General features: G+C 42.5%; 1 protein-coding gene across 3 annotated transcripts; it reads right to left on the bottom strand.

The window, feature by feature from the left end:
- Positions 1–569: 569 nt before the first annotated feature.
- NEMP2 (nuclear envelope integral membrane protein 2) lies at positions 570–15,976 on the bottom strand. 3 transcript variants are annotated; one of them, XR_007889843.1, is made up of 10 exons: positions 15,816–15,976; positions 13,350–13,465; positions 11,788–12,016; positions 11,550–11,622; positions 10,460–10,553; positions 9,649–9,763; positions 8,796–9,021; positions 6,386–6,562; positions 3,049–3,767; positions 570–2,866 (listed from the first exon to the last, which is right to left on the bottom strand). XR_007889843.1 is itself a non-coding variant. In XM_051622962.1 (9 exons), the coding sequence occupies exons 1-9, from the start codon at positions 15,931–15,933 to the stop codon at positions 3,542–3,544; spliced, it is 1,374 nt and encodes a 457-aa protein (XP_051478922.1). In that variant the 5' UTR covers positions 15,934–15,976; the 3' UTR covers positions 570–3,541. The 3 variants fall into 3 exon arrangements, 1 of the variants encoding a protein (XP_051478922.1); XR_007889844.1 differs by having other exon boundaries at positions 570–2,844; XM_051622962.1 differs by having other exon boundaries at positions 570–3,767.
- Between the last annotated feature and the right edge of the window lie 24 nt (positions 15,977–16,000).

Raw genomic sequence — 16,000 nt, 5'->3', positions numbered from 1 at the left:
GTAAGGACTGCACGCTGATGGGCATCATAAAGAGGCTGACATCGGGGGAAGAGTCAGAACTGGATTACATTTGTCCCCTGGCAGTTTTGAGAGAGAGGCTGCTAAGTGCTGGTCACGTCAGACCGTATGGCAGTACATCCCATTTCTGTTTCTGATTAGATTTCCATGGTTGCACCTGCCCTGTACAGTGGCACATTTGCCTGGAATTTGTTTTTATCTCAGGCATTTGACAGTTCAGTTTTTACGGTGTCGCTGCTTAACTTGTATGCATCCCAAAGTGACGATGAGGAGAGATCTTGCATGTGTGTACTGTGACCTCCCTTGTCACTTCATGAACATGGCTTTGTGGTAGTCTGGCTCCGTCAGAATGGGAATGACAGGTTCCTTCAGGGAGATGCATTTGAGGTAGGGGGGACACTTATTTTGGAGCAACCTCAGGTAATGCAGAGTTACAGGTTCTTACATCTGCAACAAGGGATGAAAGCTCAGGACATAAGTTTGCGTGGCTCCTCCTTGTCGTATGTCCTGCTGTTCTGAAGACAGTAAATGCATAAGGGAGAAGAACCACATATTTGAAAAATACATTTATTTTTAAAAACCTTGGAAGTACAAGGCAGTATATCAGGAATGCTGTACCGTGAATACAAAATAAATACGAAATTCTAACTTTTTTGAGTGCTGTGAAACAGAAGATAAATGTAATTCATCCTTCATTAAGGAAGAAAGGCTTTTGTAAAAGTTAAAGACAATGGATTAATACCCAGATTCTGTTCCAAGATATTCTGGCCGAACACCAGACAATACTTACCAACTTCTTAACAACTGTGTTTCAGTAAACCTGTGCAATCTCCATATATCACAGGAGCACTGTGAGTAAGCTCCCTGTTGGCAAAGGGCTCATATGACAGGGGTTGGTTTTGGCACATTTTGTTGATCAGATGCTTCTAATGTCAGGACAAGCTTATGAGGACTTTTAAAGTAAGTATCAACTATCCACTAAAGCAGTCTTCATCTTTCTCACATGCATAAAACCTGGTTTGTTCTTTTTTCCTTCTTTTTTTTTTTTCCTTGTTGGCATCCATATACCTGGTATTGTTCCAAGTAATTTAGAAAAAGGGGCAGTGTCTGAAAACTCTAATTGCCTGCTTTGTGTAGGGGTGTTTTTCCATTGAACATACTGCTTAGGTAAAATACTACCTTAATGTGTTACCTGGGCTATTGTATATAAATACACATTATGTACTTAAGGAAGGATAATCACCACTGCCTCAGTAAACAAGAGGAAATCAGAAGCACTGTGTTTAAGCTGATTCTGCCCCGTGGCCTCAAACCACATAGATGTGAGTTCTTAAGTAACTACAAAGTACACTGAAAAAAAGTGTACTTTAAAACATGCAAAAAATATATAACATTAAGACATCTCTTCAAGTATCCTTTTTTGACTAATCTGTAATAATTCTAAGTACCTCTTTTTCATGATGGCAACACAGGCAAATGCTAAATAAATCCTTATTCTACAGTAAAGATCATTGTTTGGGGTGAGGGAGTTTCCATCCTTCTCCCAAACCATCAAAGGTCATGAGGCTTTCCTCAGTTTTCACAACAGCTAATGCTTCTGGCTTCCTGCTAGTGACAGAACCCCAAGCCAAGCCTGACTTTGGGGTGTGCATGGCAATTTAACTGTGAATTTGGTAATAGCAGCCTCTCTTTGAAGTGACTCCTGCTGCTAGTGGCCTTCCTGAACAGAACTCTCTTGTAGTTTTTTAATGTCGTGGTCTTACCAGTGAGTGTATCTTGGATCATCTACATATGTATTTATAAATTTCTGGCACAGAAGGGTGGTAAGTGTCTCCTTCCTGTAAAATGGAAGTTTCTTTTCAAATGAAGCAACATTGAAGTTCTAGGAAGGAGGAAGGCCCATATAAGTAAGGCTTTCAAGCACCAACTCCAAGTCCTGCTTTATACAGAGGAGCTGTTGGAATGTACTACAGCAGCACTTCTTAGCACTGTTAGAGGTAACAGATTTTCTCCCTTGTCCAGCAATGGACAATGAGAAACCATGATAGTGCAGGTGCTGCTGAAGTCACACTGCATCACTCTCTGTGTCACAAAGAAAATATATCCCTTTTAAAATTAATATATCCTGCTCTGAAATGCCCTTCTGGAGAGCTGACTGCTTCCCACCACCCATACTGGTGGGTCTGTAAGATCAGATGGGGACAGAATTAATAGTCTTATGTTTTCTGCAAGTTGTACTGGAAGGCGAGGCTAGAAGAATACAGGGATAGTGTAAAGAACAAAAGAAGGAATTTACCTGTGCAGGTGGATAAACTGAGGGGACATGATCTACTCCCTAGCTGAGGATTGTGTAATATATAAGCTGAAAGATATCTGCCTAAATTTCTGTCCCTGCTCTTTTCTTTTCCTCCCCACGCACCTCCTGTGGTAAGTCCCAAAGAGGGATAAAGAAGGGGGGAGGAAGGAGCAAGGTAATGCTCCCTCCCTGTTTTGCCAGGAATTACTTTCCACTTTTTATTGAATGAGCAAACTACTGAGTACTCTGAGGACAGTGAAGCTGTGTGTGGGTTATCTGTATTCCCAGTTACATGGTTACAGCATCACTCCAGCTCTGCTGACAGCAGTTCCTCCAAGCAGCTGAAACAGCCTCAGATTTTGTCACCTTTTCTGGGCTGTTGAGGCCTAGAATAGAGGGCAGTGCCCATCGGAGGTCAGGTGACAATAAAATTGAAAGCAATAGTAAAAATACATTTGGGGATGGAAGTGCTCTGCTGCATCATCTGTCAAGAGACAAGCAGAGGTCTGAAGGGTTCAGCAGCGAGGGATCTGTAGAAGACAGAAGAAGAGTCTGTGAAGAGACAGAAGAACAAAGTACAGTGTCACTAGAGCAGAGACCAAGAACAGAACAGTGCAAGCAGAGGGTGAAAAGTCATGCAGGGCTTTGAAGAATAGTAAGCAGAGCTTAAAACATATGTGGAGAGGCAAAATTAAGCTAACAGACAGCAACCCCAGCCAGAAGCGCAAACAAACCTTGTTCAACTGTGTTAACTCTCTGAATCTTTAACATTGAAAAGTCCAGCAAACACTAAAAATAGTTTATCAGCACATTAACAGCATTATTGAAATTGTTGGCACATAGGCTACTTAGTAATTACTAAGTAGAGAATTAAAAATGGCTTCTCCTCCTAGTGCTCAGCACAGAGGACTTGACGATGAGAAGGGCCAAAACAGGTTCTCTGTTCTCTAGAGGTAGTATCCTTGGAAAAACATCCTGGTGGGACAGGCTGCTGTCAGTACTTGCTTTGGAAATTGGCAAGGTTTACTTCCCAAGTTAAAGTACCCATAGCACTTGAATCCTCTTCACTTGAACAGCAACATCAGTGATACAGGAAACTTTTTTTTCAAAAATCCTTGTTTGTCCACCAGCAGCCACAAGAAATCACCAAGCATAAGTTTGCAGTCTGCATCCTTTCTTTCTAGCACAAATGTGTTTTCACTCTGTTTGTTGGTTATTTCCCAAAGCTCAGAGCAGCTCAGTAGCATATGGAAATGGAAGGTGTTTATGCATTTCATCTTCATCCTCCTCCTCCCCTTCATGGATGGAACCAGCTGGATCATCTTGCTCAGATTCTGCCAGCATCTCAAAGAGCTGCTCTTCCAGGAAGAAGCTCCCAATGCCATATTCCTCCTCGTGTGCCTTTGTTTCTGCAGGTGAGACGTGGGGAGATCCCAGAACAAAACCTGCAAACCTGCCAAATTTTGAAAGGGAGAAGTGATCAGCTGAGAAATGAAAAAATTACTGTAAATGCAGGGGATGCTGCAAGGTGAGCAGGGATGTTGTAACGACAAGCAAACTTGACAGCGCAGATGAGGGGAAATTGTGGCATGAGCAAGAGAGGCCTGAACCATGGAGAGCAGATTGCAAGGGATGGCAGCAACCCTGAAGATTTGTTTTCCTGCCTCATCTTCTTTTCAGTCTTTCCTAGAGAAGTAACTTTTGCTCTTCTGGAGGCCATCTGCAAGGTCTTGTGACTAAGCAAGACAACCTAACTTCATTTTCACATCTTGTCAGTACTCGTGGGGTAATCTAGAGTAAGCACTTGTACAGTGGGATAGATGGTACTTCAGCTTCTAAAAATAAATTAAGCTGTAGCATATTTGAGACAAAGGCTGTCAGGATTCAGGTAAATGACATTCCTAATGGAAGGAAAAATGGTGAGAAATTCACATTCCTACATTGCTGTGCTATCACCTTGCTTCTGGTGCTGCATGCACCAGGGCAAGCTGAGTTCAAGTCTTGGCAAAAGAATTCCTGCTTTTGGTGAACTTGGAGCCGCAGACTGGCAATTCTGCAGCTGCTCCAACTAAGTGCCAAACTGGAGGTCTGGAAGAGCAAAGCATGAACTTGGCACTGTCCCTACCTTTCACAAATTGCCACAAACCTTACTGTCAGTGGACAACTACACTGAAGAGAGAGAATGGAGCTGGAGGTTTCTGGCAAGCCTGGGGAAACAGACGGCAGTTCTGACACCAGGGTAAGTGTCGACAGCATCACAGAAATGTAGGAAAAAGGCAAGGCAGCTATATTCTGGAGTTCTGGTAAGCTGATCAATAATTTACACTTTAGACTTAACATTTCTGTGAGATGAATGTTGTCACCTCTCCTTGGAAGCACCGTTAGTCTAAATGGAGAACAGAGTTGGACTGGTTGTGCTTTACAGGTTTGCCTTCTGTTGGAACTGTCTTCTGATGCTTAATGGAAGCTTGCAGGGGTACTCAAATTTAAATCAGCCTTCTGTTGGTTCTTATTTTTGTATCTTATAGTAGTTAATACAGTTCTTATGAATTATTTAAGTGATGGCTAGAAAATGCATGTCTTGCTTCTTTTGTGCATTTGGCAGTATTTTGTTTTGCAATACTGCTCTGAGTTGTCACTTTGTATCTTTCTTTCATGCTACAGAATGCAAATATCTTACTATTATATAATATGCTTATATATTATTATATATCTTGAAAAAGTACATTATACATGAGTATAGTGAAGCTGACTGTAGCTCCTTAGAAATTGTGATACTTGGTTCTATGGCAAAGGCCAAGTCTTTGTGGCTGCGTAATATACAAAATATGGAAAAAATACATTCAGTTTTGGGCCCCTCACTACAGAAAGGACATTGAGTTACTAGAGCATGTCCAAAGAAGGGCAACAAAGCTGATGAAGGGTTTGGAGCCTGTGTCTTGCAAGGAGCAGCTGAGGGAGCTAGGGTTGTTCAGCCTGGAGAAAAGGAGGCTGGGGGGAGACCTTCTTCATCCCTGCAGCTACTGGAAGGGAGGCTGCAAAGAGGTGGGGATTGGTATGTTCAGTGAAGTGACAGGACAAGAGGTAATGGCCTCGAAGTTGCACCAGGGGAGGATTAGATTGAATGTTAGGAAGAACTTCTTCACTGAAAGGGTTGTCAGGCATTGGAACAGGCTGCCCAAGGCAGTGGTGGAGTCACCAGCCCTGGAGGGATTTAAGAGTTGTATAGACACAGTGCTTAGGGATATGGTTTAGTTAAGGACTTGTTGGCATTATGTTAATGGTTGGACTCATGATTTTAAAGGTCTTTTTCAACCAAGGTAATTCTGTGGTTCTGATGTGCTTCTGATACCTCGAAGTTTCAGTTTTGATGAAAATACTCTGCTACTATGATTCATTTTATATTCTGCAGTATTTTCTGGGTGCATTTATCTGACTCTTACCTTCCTAACCCATGTTTGTCTAAAGTTTGTCTCTTTAGCTCTATCTGGTGTAGCTACTTGTTTGACATCCTAGGTGTGGCCACTGCTTTTTTTCCTGTGTTCTTAGTCTTAACTATTGGTTGCTACTTCAAGTAATAGGATTTTTTGGTGGTGCAGGCTTGTAGTTGGAGAGTTTAATGCAAGTAATATTTAAGCATGAATCTTCAGTATGCCCCAGTTTTATGCATTGCAAAAGTGCACTGCTCTAAAAACAGAAAAAAGGGCATTTCACTGGGTAGACGGCCAGCTGAGTCACTATGTGGGAGGTTGCAGAGGCATCGTAGGAAGCCTGTACATTTTAGAGAAAGCTGCCATTACCATGAATTAGCTGTGAATATCTGCAAACTCTCAGAGTAATTTATGGCCAGAGAGGAACAAACAGGCAGTTTAATACCACCCAGAAGTCATATCCTTGAGAGGTGTGGCTGTGATCTTTCATGGGATTGCTCCAGTAGATAAAGCTACCTGCACGTCTGGCTGCATGCAAGATAAACACACCTGGAACGGTGCCTGAAGCAGCGTTTGGGTCTGCTTTGTAACAGTGTCTGCACACTGTGTCTCCTGTTTTAGAGAAACCAGGTTTTCTTACCTGTGTGGGGACTGGAGTCTGGATACAGCTACCCATGATGGGAAGTCAGGGTTCCTGCAGAATGAGCGTAGCTCCTCCAGAGCTCTGCTAGTTTCTGCTTCACCTTGTTCTCGATACTCCTCTTCAGTAAGGCACTTAAACACTAACTTTTTTGATTTGAAGTGGTTCTTCATTTTTCTAGAAATAAATGAGAACAGTGTTTTTTGAAGTCTCTGGCACATCAACATTGTTATCCTTTTTCTCTACCACCTGCTATTAACATGCATTAATCACCTTTATCCTTTTAAGAGGACAAGCTACATTTCTGCATTCAAATTTTAGGACAAGGTGTTTTATGTTTGCTAGTCTGTTTACACTGGTCTTAACCAAAGTTGTAGAATTCCACAGAATGGTATCTAATGAGCTTCAGATGAGCCTTGGATCACATCCTTACTGTGTATGCATGGACTAAAATCTCATAGAATTAAATGGATGGCTGCTTGCTCAGCCATTTTTAGGTGCAATATGCAAAATGTTTGTGGCGATACGGGCTGAATCAAAACCCAGTCTGCATATATAACTTTGAAGATAAGCAGTGCTCTAAATCTGTTATGAGTTGTTCATGTTGTTTACTAGATCACTTCTCTTAAATCGTGCTTTAAATTACAAAACTGAGTAGTCTGAGGCCAAAATGTTTACAATCTGATGTTTTTTTAGCTGCTGCGTAGCAAAGTATAATATAATTAGCTATCAATTAGAAAGTGTGCCATGTTCTGTTCCCTGCTGTCGACTGCTTTCAGTTTAAATGTTGTGATGAGTTAAGATAAGCAAGGGCTGGATGCCTGTAAAACTTTCAGCTCTGTATAAAAACACCTGCTCCAGCCAGCACCCTTCACTTTCCTCCCATTTCCCTGTAAAGCAATGATTAAAGGTCAAATTAAATCCCTTAATCAAAGGTCAAATGGTAAAGGCCTGGCTGGCTCAGTGGGATTTTAACAAATCATGCAAGATTCTTAGTTATTTTGATGTATCTGCTGCTCTGAACTGTGTATCTGCCATCGTGGCCTTACAGTTTGGTGCTACCACTTAGAACTTTGAAACAGTAAAACACTCTCTTATCATCCTCCCAGGAGAAATCTGTAGTGCTGTATTTCAGTGCTTTTAGGCTTTATAGAAGCATCAGTTCATGAAACACAAAGAGGTCCACATGGAGAACAAACTACAGTGTTTCAGGGTAAAACAGCTATGTTCTGACTTCTGTGAACTTGTAGCCAAATCTTACTGATCTCGGACCAGCTGAACCTGCTTACATCAATAAGTATTCATCCTCTATGTTGCTTTTGAAATAGTGCTTCTCAGCTGCAGGAAAAAAATCAGTCTTCAACAAATGATAATTTCTACCTAAAATAAAAATCTTTAGCCCAGTCCACATTTCAGCATCTAAAAAGATCAGAAAAGCAAAGCAATATGTTCTTCAAAACTAAACAATATGTAAAAGACTAAAAAATAGATTATTTGCTTTTTATTCTTTTGGTTATGCCAGTTCTAGCCTTTGCCTCTTCCTCGTTCTCTGCAGTTCAGCCTAAGTCCACAGCTACAGAACAGTGTGAACTAAAGTCTCTTAATATGGGTAACATCACTGAAGGTAAAAAGCAGATTTAAATTGGCAGGATTTCTTAGAATCTTCACTTGAGTGATGTATTTGTGACAACACATGCTGCACATTCAAGAATGAGCAAACATCTTGTTCCCATATTGCTAATGAAAATACTTAGCACTAAGGTCAACATACTGCAAGCAGTTCCCCTTCCTAATGCCACAATATCAGTGGGGCTCTGGGAATAAGGGGGGGATGTCTCTGCAGTGACAACAGATTTGTTTCCACAAATTATGTACATCTAGGATAACAACCCTGGAGAACTAAAGTAACGGACACCGTTATTTTTGTGGACATGGATTTTTAGTGCCTGAACTCTTCACCTGCAAGGACTGACACTTTTTAACACCTGCTTCCTAGCTGGTAGTGGACAGTTTTGTCCCATAAGGTTCAGTACCAGGTACCTGCAGATCTTCTCACTACACATGAAACCAAGGCAGTATTGGTGCAGTCCAATCATTCAACCAAACAGAAATGTTTTGGTTACCATATGCTGCAAGACTGGAAGGTGCTATATTTGTACTTAAGAGCCCAGTCACATTCCTTCATTCTCCACAGAACAAAACTCGTGCTTAAAACTGCAAAATGGGAAATAATTAAACTCCTGCATCACAGGGATTTTAACTTTTTCTATTGCAGTTTTACATTTTATAAAAATCTGGACAGTATTAGAAATTCAGAAATCATTACTGACATACAAGGGCTTTTTTCATTATGAGCCTCCAGTACTTCCTGGTGATGCAGGGACCTGGACGTTCACAAATACACACCTACCTGCCTATGTGACAAGCAGCACCAAGGGGGTAACACAGGCCTTTGGAGCAGAGGCTGACTGCTATAACTGCATATGCAACTTGAGGTATGGTGACACCACAGTAAATCAAGACAAAGGCTGTTAATTGCAGCGTCCAGGTGAAGAGGGTTATGCTCAGTTCAGTGGTAAGTGGTCCATGCTGATAACAAGTGGCAAAGCTGATGATTCCAACAGTCAGAAAATACCCTGTAGAAACAGAAAAGAAGGACATGGAGAAAAAGGTGCAAACTGTCCCTATAAACCTCATTAGTTCAGTTCACAAAGCCTGCAGCTGCTGTGAAGTAACAGTCTGCTGTTTTGTGTCTTCTCTCAGACACCTGAATTACGTTGTACGTGCTCTGTATGAGGAGATCTGTGAACAGCCTTTTAGCTAATGCTGTGAGCTGCACGAGTTCTCCCCATGCAGGAACGTTGAGGGAGATGCCAGAGCAAGAGCTTTGTCAGCCCCTGCAGCCACATCCAGTTAGCAATTTATGCATATGCTGTTCCCAGATCCAGCAACATCCATCCTGGCATAGCTGCCCTTTTGCTGTTGCAGGGAAAGTATGTAATGGCAAATCAATGAACCTACAGGCAAAATCTGCTCTTAGAGCTGCTACTGGCCCACTACATCAAACTCCTTATTTAATGATACAATGTGAGTGAATGCTCATTGGAGTGGATCAGCAACCTCAGGAATATTCCAGTGTCTGTGGCTTAGGAGAAAAAACTACTCCATAAATGAGTCAGTTATATTGGTTTTTATGGGCAGGTATTCATCCAGCCACTAAATTAAACCAGAATCTGCAGCACATTTTTTTATAATTTTCTTACCCAACAAGTAGTTTCTGTGTTCAGACCACAACCACTGCATATTCTCTTTGAAGCAGTAAATAAAATAGAGGGAGGACATCCAGCAGCCACTCATTAAGATCCAGAAGGTACTGTGCTATAAATTTAAAAAAAAAAAAAAAAATTAAAACCTTAAAAAAAAATTCAAGTCAGAATCAGGACCATTGTGTGCAAGGGAACTCACAGGCCAAACCAGGTGTGGTATCTGGGAGACCTGCAGGGCTTAAGACTTACACTGTACAGTGCTTTGCACATTACAACTAAACAATATAAATTCTAAGTGGAGCAACTGCATCTCTGTGTTTGTGTATCATGTCCTATGTTGTGGCAAAAGCCTATTGCAGTGTATTTCCAATTAATGCATCTCAGCAATATTGTGGGAATGCACCGGCTTTGTAAAACTAAAAGAAAAATTCACATCTGCTTTGCAGTGAATTGTCTCTGGTGAACAGAAGAGAATCTGTCCCAGTTGCCACTAAAACTACACTTTGATTTAGCTTGATTCATAAAAAATTCAAAAGCCAGCTTACCTCCAGTCCAATAAAAATAATTGATGCTTCAGAATAAATTCTTCTTGTACACACCACCAACAAACTTTAAACTCAGGAGCAAACTAACTGAAACTTTATTCTGACCTAACTATATTTCCTTGACACAGCAAACCTATAGTCATTTCAGTGAGGCTACTTGACCACAAAACCAGAGCAAGATTAGAATCTGGCTCTGTACTCTTTGATTCCTTTATTATGATGCTAATCATTATTATTATTTTGTTTTATAAATGTAGATTTACCCTTGGAATAAACCTTTTAAGTGTCAACAGGACAAAGACTAGCAGGGCAAAAACACCCAGTATTACTCCAGAAAGGTAGAAGAACTTGGTACTCCTGTAAGAGAACAACAGAGAACATTGTGAGAAGTATAATTTCTAATTGGTTAAGATGCCAACATTTGTAAAAACAGCAGTGATCTTCAGTAAGAACTGAACACAGCTGTAAGTTAAGAGTTGTAGTTACATGATTAACAGGCCCAGTTTAGATATTAAATCCATGTAAAGAAAAATTCCCAACAGATCCTTAAAGTCACTGAAGATGTTACAGGCTAGGAGATTGTGTTGGGTGTTTTAAAGATCACACCATCTCTGATTTCATTGCCTTTCTAGTTTCTGGTAATTTCATTTTCTTCTACAGTTCTGTACTGCAGGAAAAAGTTTTACATTTAAAATGTAGAAAAACCTCCACAAACCCCCAAGTTTTTTCCTAAGCTTATTCATGTATAAAGCCTGAGTCTTTTAATTCAGAGTCAGCTCTATAAAACCTATTGCTGCTGTGCTTGTTTTAGAGGTGCCTCCTGAAAAGTAATTAGTGACTCATTTTGCTTTGAACTCATGGGACACGTTTTGCAGTAACATTTAGTATCCTCCCTTACAATGCTACACAATGTGCATGAGAAGAACCATGGGCCAAGGTTGTCACAAAGTTGGAGGCAGATGAGGCCCCAGATAACCTCATCCTAAGCATTTCTTGTTGCAGGAAGGCATCATTTGTCACACATACAGCATTGTTTAGCACTCAGCTAACCTAGCTGGTCTACAAAGCAGAGAATTTTTCTGAATGCACACACTTGCTGAGGATTGTCTTGGAGTCTGCCCAGTGCAGGAAGCTTGGATACAAGAACCCTAACACAGCTAAGTGATTTAACAGTGTGCAGCACTCCAAGATATGTCACAATCTGTCCAAACACAAATGGTATGAAGAAGTTTTAAATACATGTTCAGTTTCCTTATTTCACTTTCCCAAACAACTGCCTCTTTAGCTTAGAAAACAGACCAAATATGCACAAGCTTTGGGAAGGAAGGTCAAGAACCAGGAGTTAGTACTCACCTGCTCAGGCTGTTGGCAAAATGGAACAGAAAAATCCCAGCTACAAACAAAAACAAGAGCTTTCCATCTAGCACTGAAAAAAGGGGGGAAAAAAGGGACTTTAGGCTAATTCAGTCAGACATGGCTTATATAAAATAACAACAGAAAAGTCCCCAAGCTTCTTACAGAAGAGATGGTACGTTCAGTAACTGGGAACACCAAGCAGTCTGTAAGCTAAACTGAAAGCTGTTGTACTCACTTTCCCGCTTCACGCTCACGGTGTACGGCTCGGCTTTGGAGGGCTGTATTTTGAAACAAATATCATCCCCATATTGTTTTATGCTCAAGAAAGTTTCTGTAGATGTCTCTGGCTTCCAGAAGACTCGAACAGCACATGCAGCAAACTCAAAAACGGTTTCCGAATTGCGACAGTTGCTTTTTTCTGAAATAGGCTCAAACCTGAATATTTCTCTGCTGTTAACTTTGACCTAAAGACAAACCACAGAACACACAGAGAAGCAGCTCAGAATTGGGGTTGTTTTTCTGAACTATACAGCATGTGAGCCATGTGATAATGAAAATCAAGATAGAGAGCTCAAGAATAAAACTGAAGTGCAATTCTTGTTGTTTAATACGGGTTATTAATATTATGCAAATATTAATTGTTTAGGTGTGACAAAGAAAAAATCAGCAAAGTTCTAGAGAGGGGCCTCAAGTTCGTTCACAAGCTTGATGGGTTTGGTTTTACCATACTTGCCCAACACACAAATTTCTACCAAAACCAGTAATGTGACTGACCACAGTTTCTTTTGTGGATGTCCACAGGCTTCCCCATCCCCCTCCTGACCTGCAAGAAATTTGGCTTGTTTTCTTGCAGTTAATAATGCAATGTTCATGGTAGGGACAGAAGAGGGATAAGGAAAATTAAAAGATATTACCAATATATTTAAATATAAGCAAGTTCCTGTGGGATATTTTGGGGTTTCTTGCTAGTTCCTAGCACCCTTCCCTGCCAAACTGGCAAAAGATCTTGTCTTCTGACATAAAAGATCTCATCATCTGAGACCAAATGATCTTCCTGAAGATTGTGAGAGCTCCTGATCAGGGCCTATTAGACAACAAAGACCCATCTACCAAAAAGTGATGCAACAGGTAATAAAACAGCTTCTACTGGGAGAAAAGACAACATGTCAGCAAAAAGCAACTTGTTGTGGTAAAAACTCTGAATTTCCTGCTTTTAAACAATTATTTCAGGAAAGTTTGTGTGGCAGCTGGAGGGTTTCACTACCTGAAGTTTGCTACCATTCACAGAAACAGCTGCAGCATGTTCCTGAGGAAAAAGGTCCTGGGAACAAAGAGATGTTCTCCTTTCTTATATCTGAAAGCAAGTTGCTCCAACAGATATGAAGTGAAACTATTTCCATCCCTCAGCTGGAGACATACTTTCCAGGGAAAAAAAAAAAAAAAAAAAAAGGAACCACACAGCTTTCAAGCTCATGTCTAAACATGGTTCTTATATGATGACCCTCTTACTCAGAAAAACAGAAATGCACTGTTGCTGCTTTTTCAGGAGTTACAATCGAATGCACCTGTACTGTGGCCTGGCATGATGTCCTCCTCATACAGAGAAACCAAACTTCACTGCATCTGAAGTGGAGGATCACAAGGCTGCATTTTTATCACGGTCCTTCCTGTAGACTATTCAAACTATCAATTACACAAGTGATACTGCTTTGATCATGCTAATTGATGCTAATTGCTGGCAAGAGTTCACACAAGATATATTGCATTATCGGAATGATCCCCAAAATGGCCTCTTACCTGAAGAGTCGACCAAACGTACTGTAAGTGAATGGTTCTGTTTTGGACATAGCAATAACAGTTTTCATCCCATTTCTGGATGACATCCATTTCCTGCAAAAAGCTACAGTTTCTACCTGTGAGAGGGGCAGAAAAGTTTATTTTAAGCATGTATGAAGTGCAGATGTATGAGTCTCCTCCATCGTTGGGGAAACAAACATAAAATTATGCTGCAGGGTAGCATGTTAAATATGATTTAGATGAAAATTCAAATTCAGACTTCAAATTGAGTCATTTATGCCCCAGAGTAAACTGCAACACCTTTGCGGAAAAAAAAATAGAAAATCATTCAGAGTGAAATTTTTTTTTTAATGTAATCCATAAAAGCTTGGCTTCTGTCTTCAGTGTTTTGATGGCACTGGAATAGGGCCTGTGGGCCAGAGTCACTGCTGGCACGGGTGGGTGTAGCTGTGTGGGAGTTGATGCCTGTAGCAGTGGTGAGCACAGCTGTGGGAGGGTGTGCAGGTCAACAGGCTGACGTACTGAAACAGTCACTCAGCACGTGGTGCGCCTGCTGGTCGCAGAAACCAGCCCCCCCTCCCTCAGAAACGTTCCTCGTGTTAAATCACCAGCTCTTTAAAACATTTTCCTGACATAGTCCAGCAGTGACATGTAGTAAAGTCAACTGCACTGATACCTTGCCGTAAGTCATTTAATTAAGGATGCTGATTGGCCTAACTCTCCTCAAATGTTAGTGAGCCCCTACACTGACTGGATTTGTACACTCACTAAATTGTACTTTTGAGCAGAAATGCACCTAAAGGATGTATGGAGCAAATTTTGAAGAATAACATACATTCCCATCTATATATGTGTGTGTGTATGTGTAAAATATACCCTACAGTGCATTTACCACAATGTTCCAGGAACATAATTAAAGGGAAGAATAAAGGAAAGAATTACAGATCTGAACAGAGGGAATCATCTGGCTCAGTGAATAGAAAATGTAGGTCTGAGCCAAGCTCAGTAATAACTGCTAAAACACTGTCATACACGCAGAACAGCAAAATTAATATGTGCAAAACAGTCTCAATCTGGACAAGAAGATCCTGTTTGCAGGTAAAAACCTGCCCTGGTTCTACAAGGAAGCTGAACTTAGGCTAAATTATTTTTTAACCAATGTAATTAAGCAAATGAAAAATACCTGTGTGGATGTTCTTACCAAAGTTTATTAAGTAATTCCAGAATTAAAGTGTCTACAGATGATCCTGCTAAAATAAATTGGTTTAAACTTGAAATTTGGGCATTTTATCATGAAAAATTAACCATCTGATTAATTTTAATCCATGGCACATCGAGGAGGGAGCACAACCCTTCAGACAAGGCCTGGCTGTGCCTCTTGACAGGCACTTTAAGTCACCATTTAAGTCACCAGCTGAAGGTGCAAAAGGGTTAATTTGTCTTTGAAAAGTGCTGCTGGCTGAGGCAGCAAGCAGGTGAGGCTGGGCACGAAGATGAAGATAATCCAGTGATAGGCTATAGCAACATGTTAGCAGGACCAAAGTGCAGCCCAGTGCCCACACCTTCCCTGCAGGGTGTATTTGGGTTTTCTGCCACTAAACCATCGATCCACTTCAGAAATAATGGCCTCCATACACAATGCTAGCCAATACTTTTTTACACCCCTTAGTTTTAAGGCATTTCCTTGAGAAAAACAGATTAGCTTCAAACATGGCATCAGCTCCACAGAGTGTAACAACCATGTTCCAAAAGGAAAGATGCTTCTGAACAGGTACCTGTGAGGTGGAGGAGGGTTTAGCTACCATGAGGACACACAGTGCAACTCCTAAGTCTGGAGGTTGCAAGCACTGGAGATAATCAGCATCTGTTGCAGAACCAGGAGGATGCCCAAGACTTGGAACATCAAAGCCAGGGGGGAGGAGTTTTGTGAGCTACGTATCACTCCTACAGCTGCGAATAACCTTTAGGCTTTTCGCTGCCCTGATTAGCAAAGGATCTGCTCTGCACCCAAGCTTCCCGAACCAAGCTGACGAGAAAGCCCGAGGGAGCAGCACACCCGGGACCCGTTTCCCCTGCCCGTGCCACCCGGCCTTCCAGCCTCGGCCGCCAAAGCAGACGCGGGGCTCTTGGCTCTCCCAGGCCAGCCCCGGCGCCTGCCCCTCCCGCTGTTCTCCTGGAAGCTGAGCCGGGACGCGACGAGCAGCAAAAAAAACCACCCAGCAAAACGCCCCAGGGCCGCGCCTGCTCCCCGAGACGCCCCGGGCGGGGAGGCCGCGGGCACGGCCGGGCAGGAGGCCGGGCAGGAGGCGGCCCGTCCCGCAGCCCGGGGAGCCGGCTGTCCCCCCGCGCCCTCCTCCCAAGGGGACGGGTGAAATCCCGCCCGCCTTCCCAGCCTGCGACCGGCCGGGCAGGGAGAGGTTCCCAGGCCCGCCCGCCAGCCCCGCGGCAGCGAGGGAAGCTCGGTACCTGCTGCGGGCGCCTGCCCGCGGCCCCGCACGGCCCCGCACGGCCCCAGCAGCAGCAGCAGCGCCAGGACGAGCGGCCCCGGCGCGGCCCCGGGGCGCTGCGGCCCCGCCAGGCCCATGTGGCGGCCGCCGGCTCCGGCCCGGCCCCTCCCGATGGCGGCGGAGGCGGGGACGGGGCGGCCTGCG

This window comes from Apus apus, chromosome 6, assembly GCF_020740795.1.
Source record: "Apus apus isolate bApuApu2 chromosome 6, bApuApu2.pri.cur, whole genome shotgun sequence".
In the NCBI taxonomy this organism is placed as follows: Eukaryota; Metazoa; Chordata; class Aves; order Apodiformes; family Apodidae; genus Apus; species Apus apus.
The sequence above is the reverse complement of the archived record's forward strand: the minus strand, read 5'-3'. Positions and strand labels throughout refer to the sequence as shown.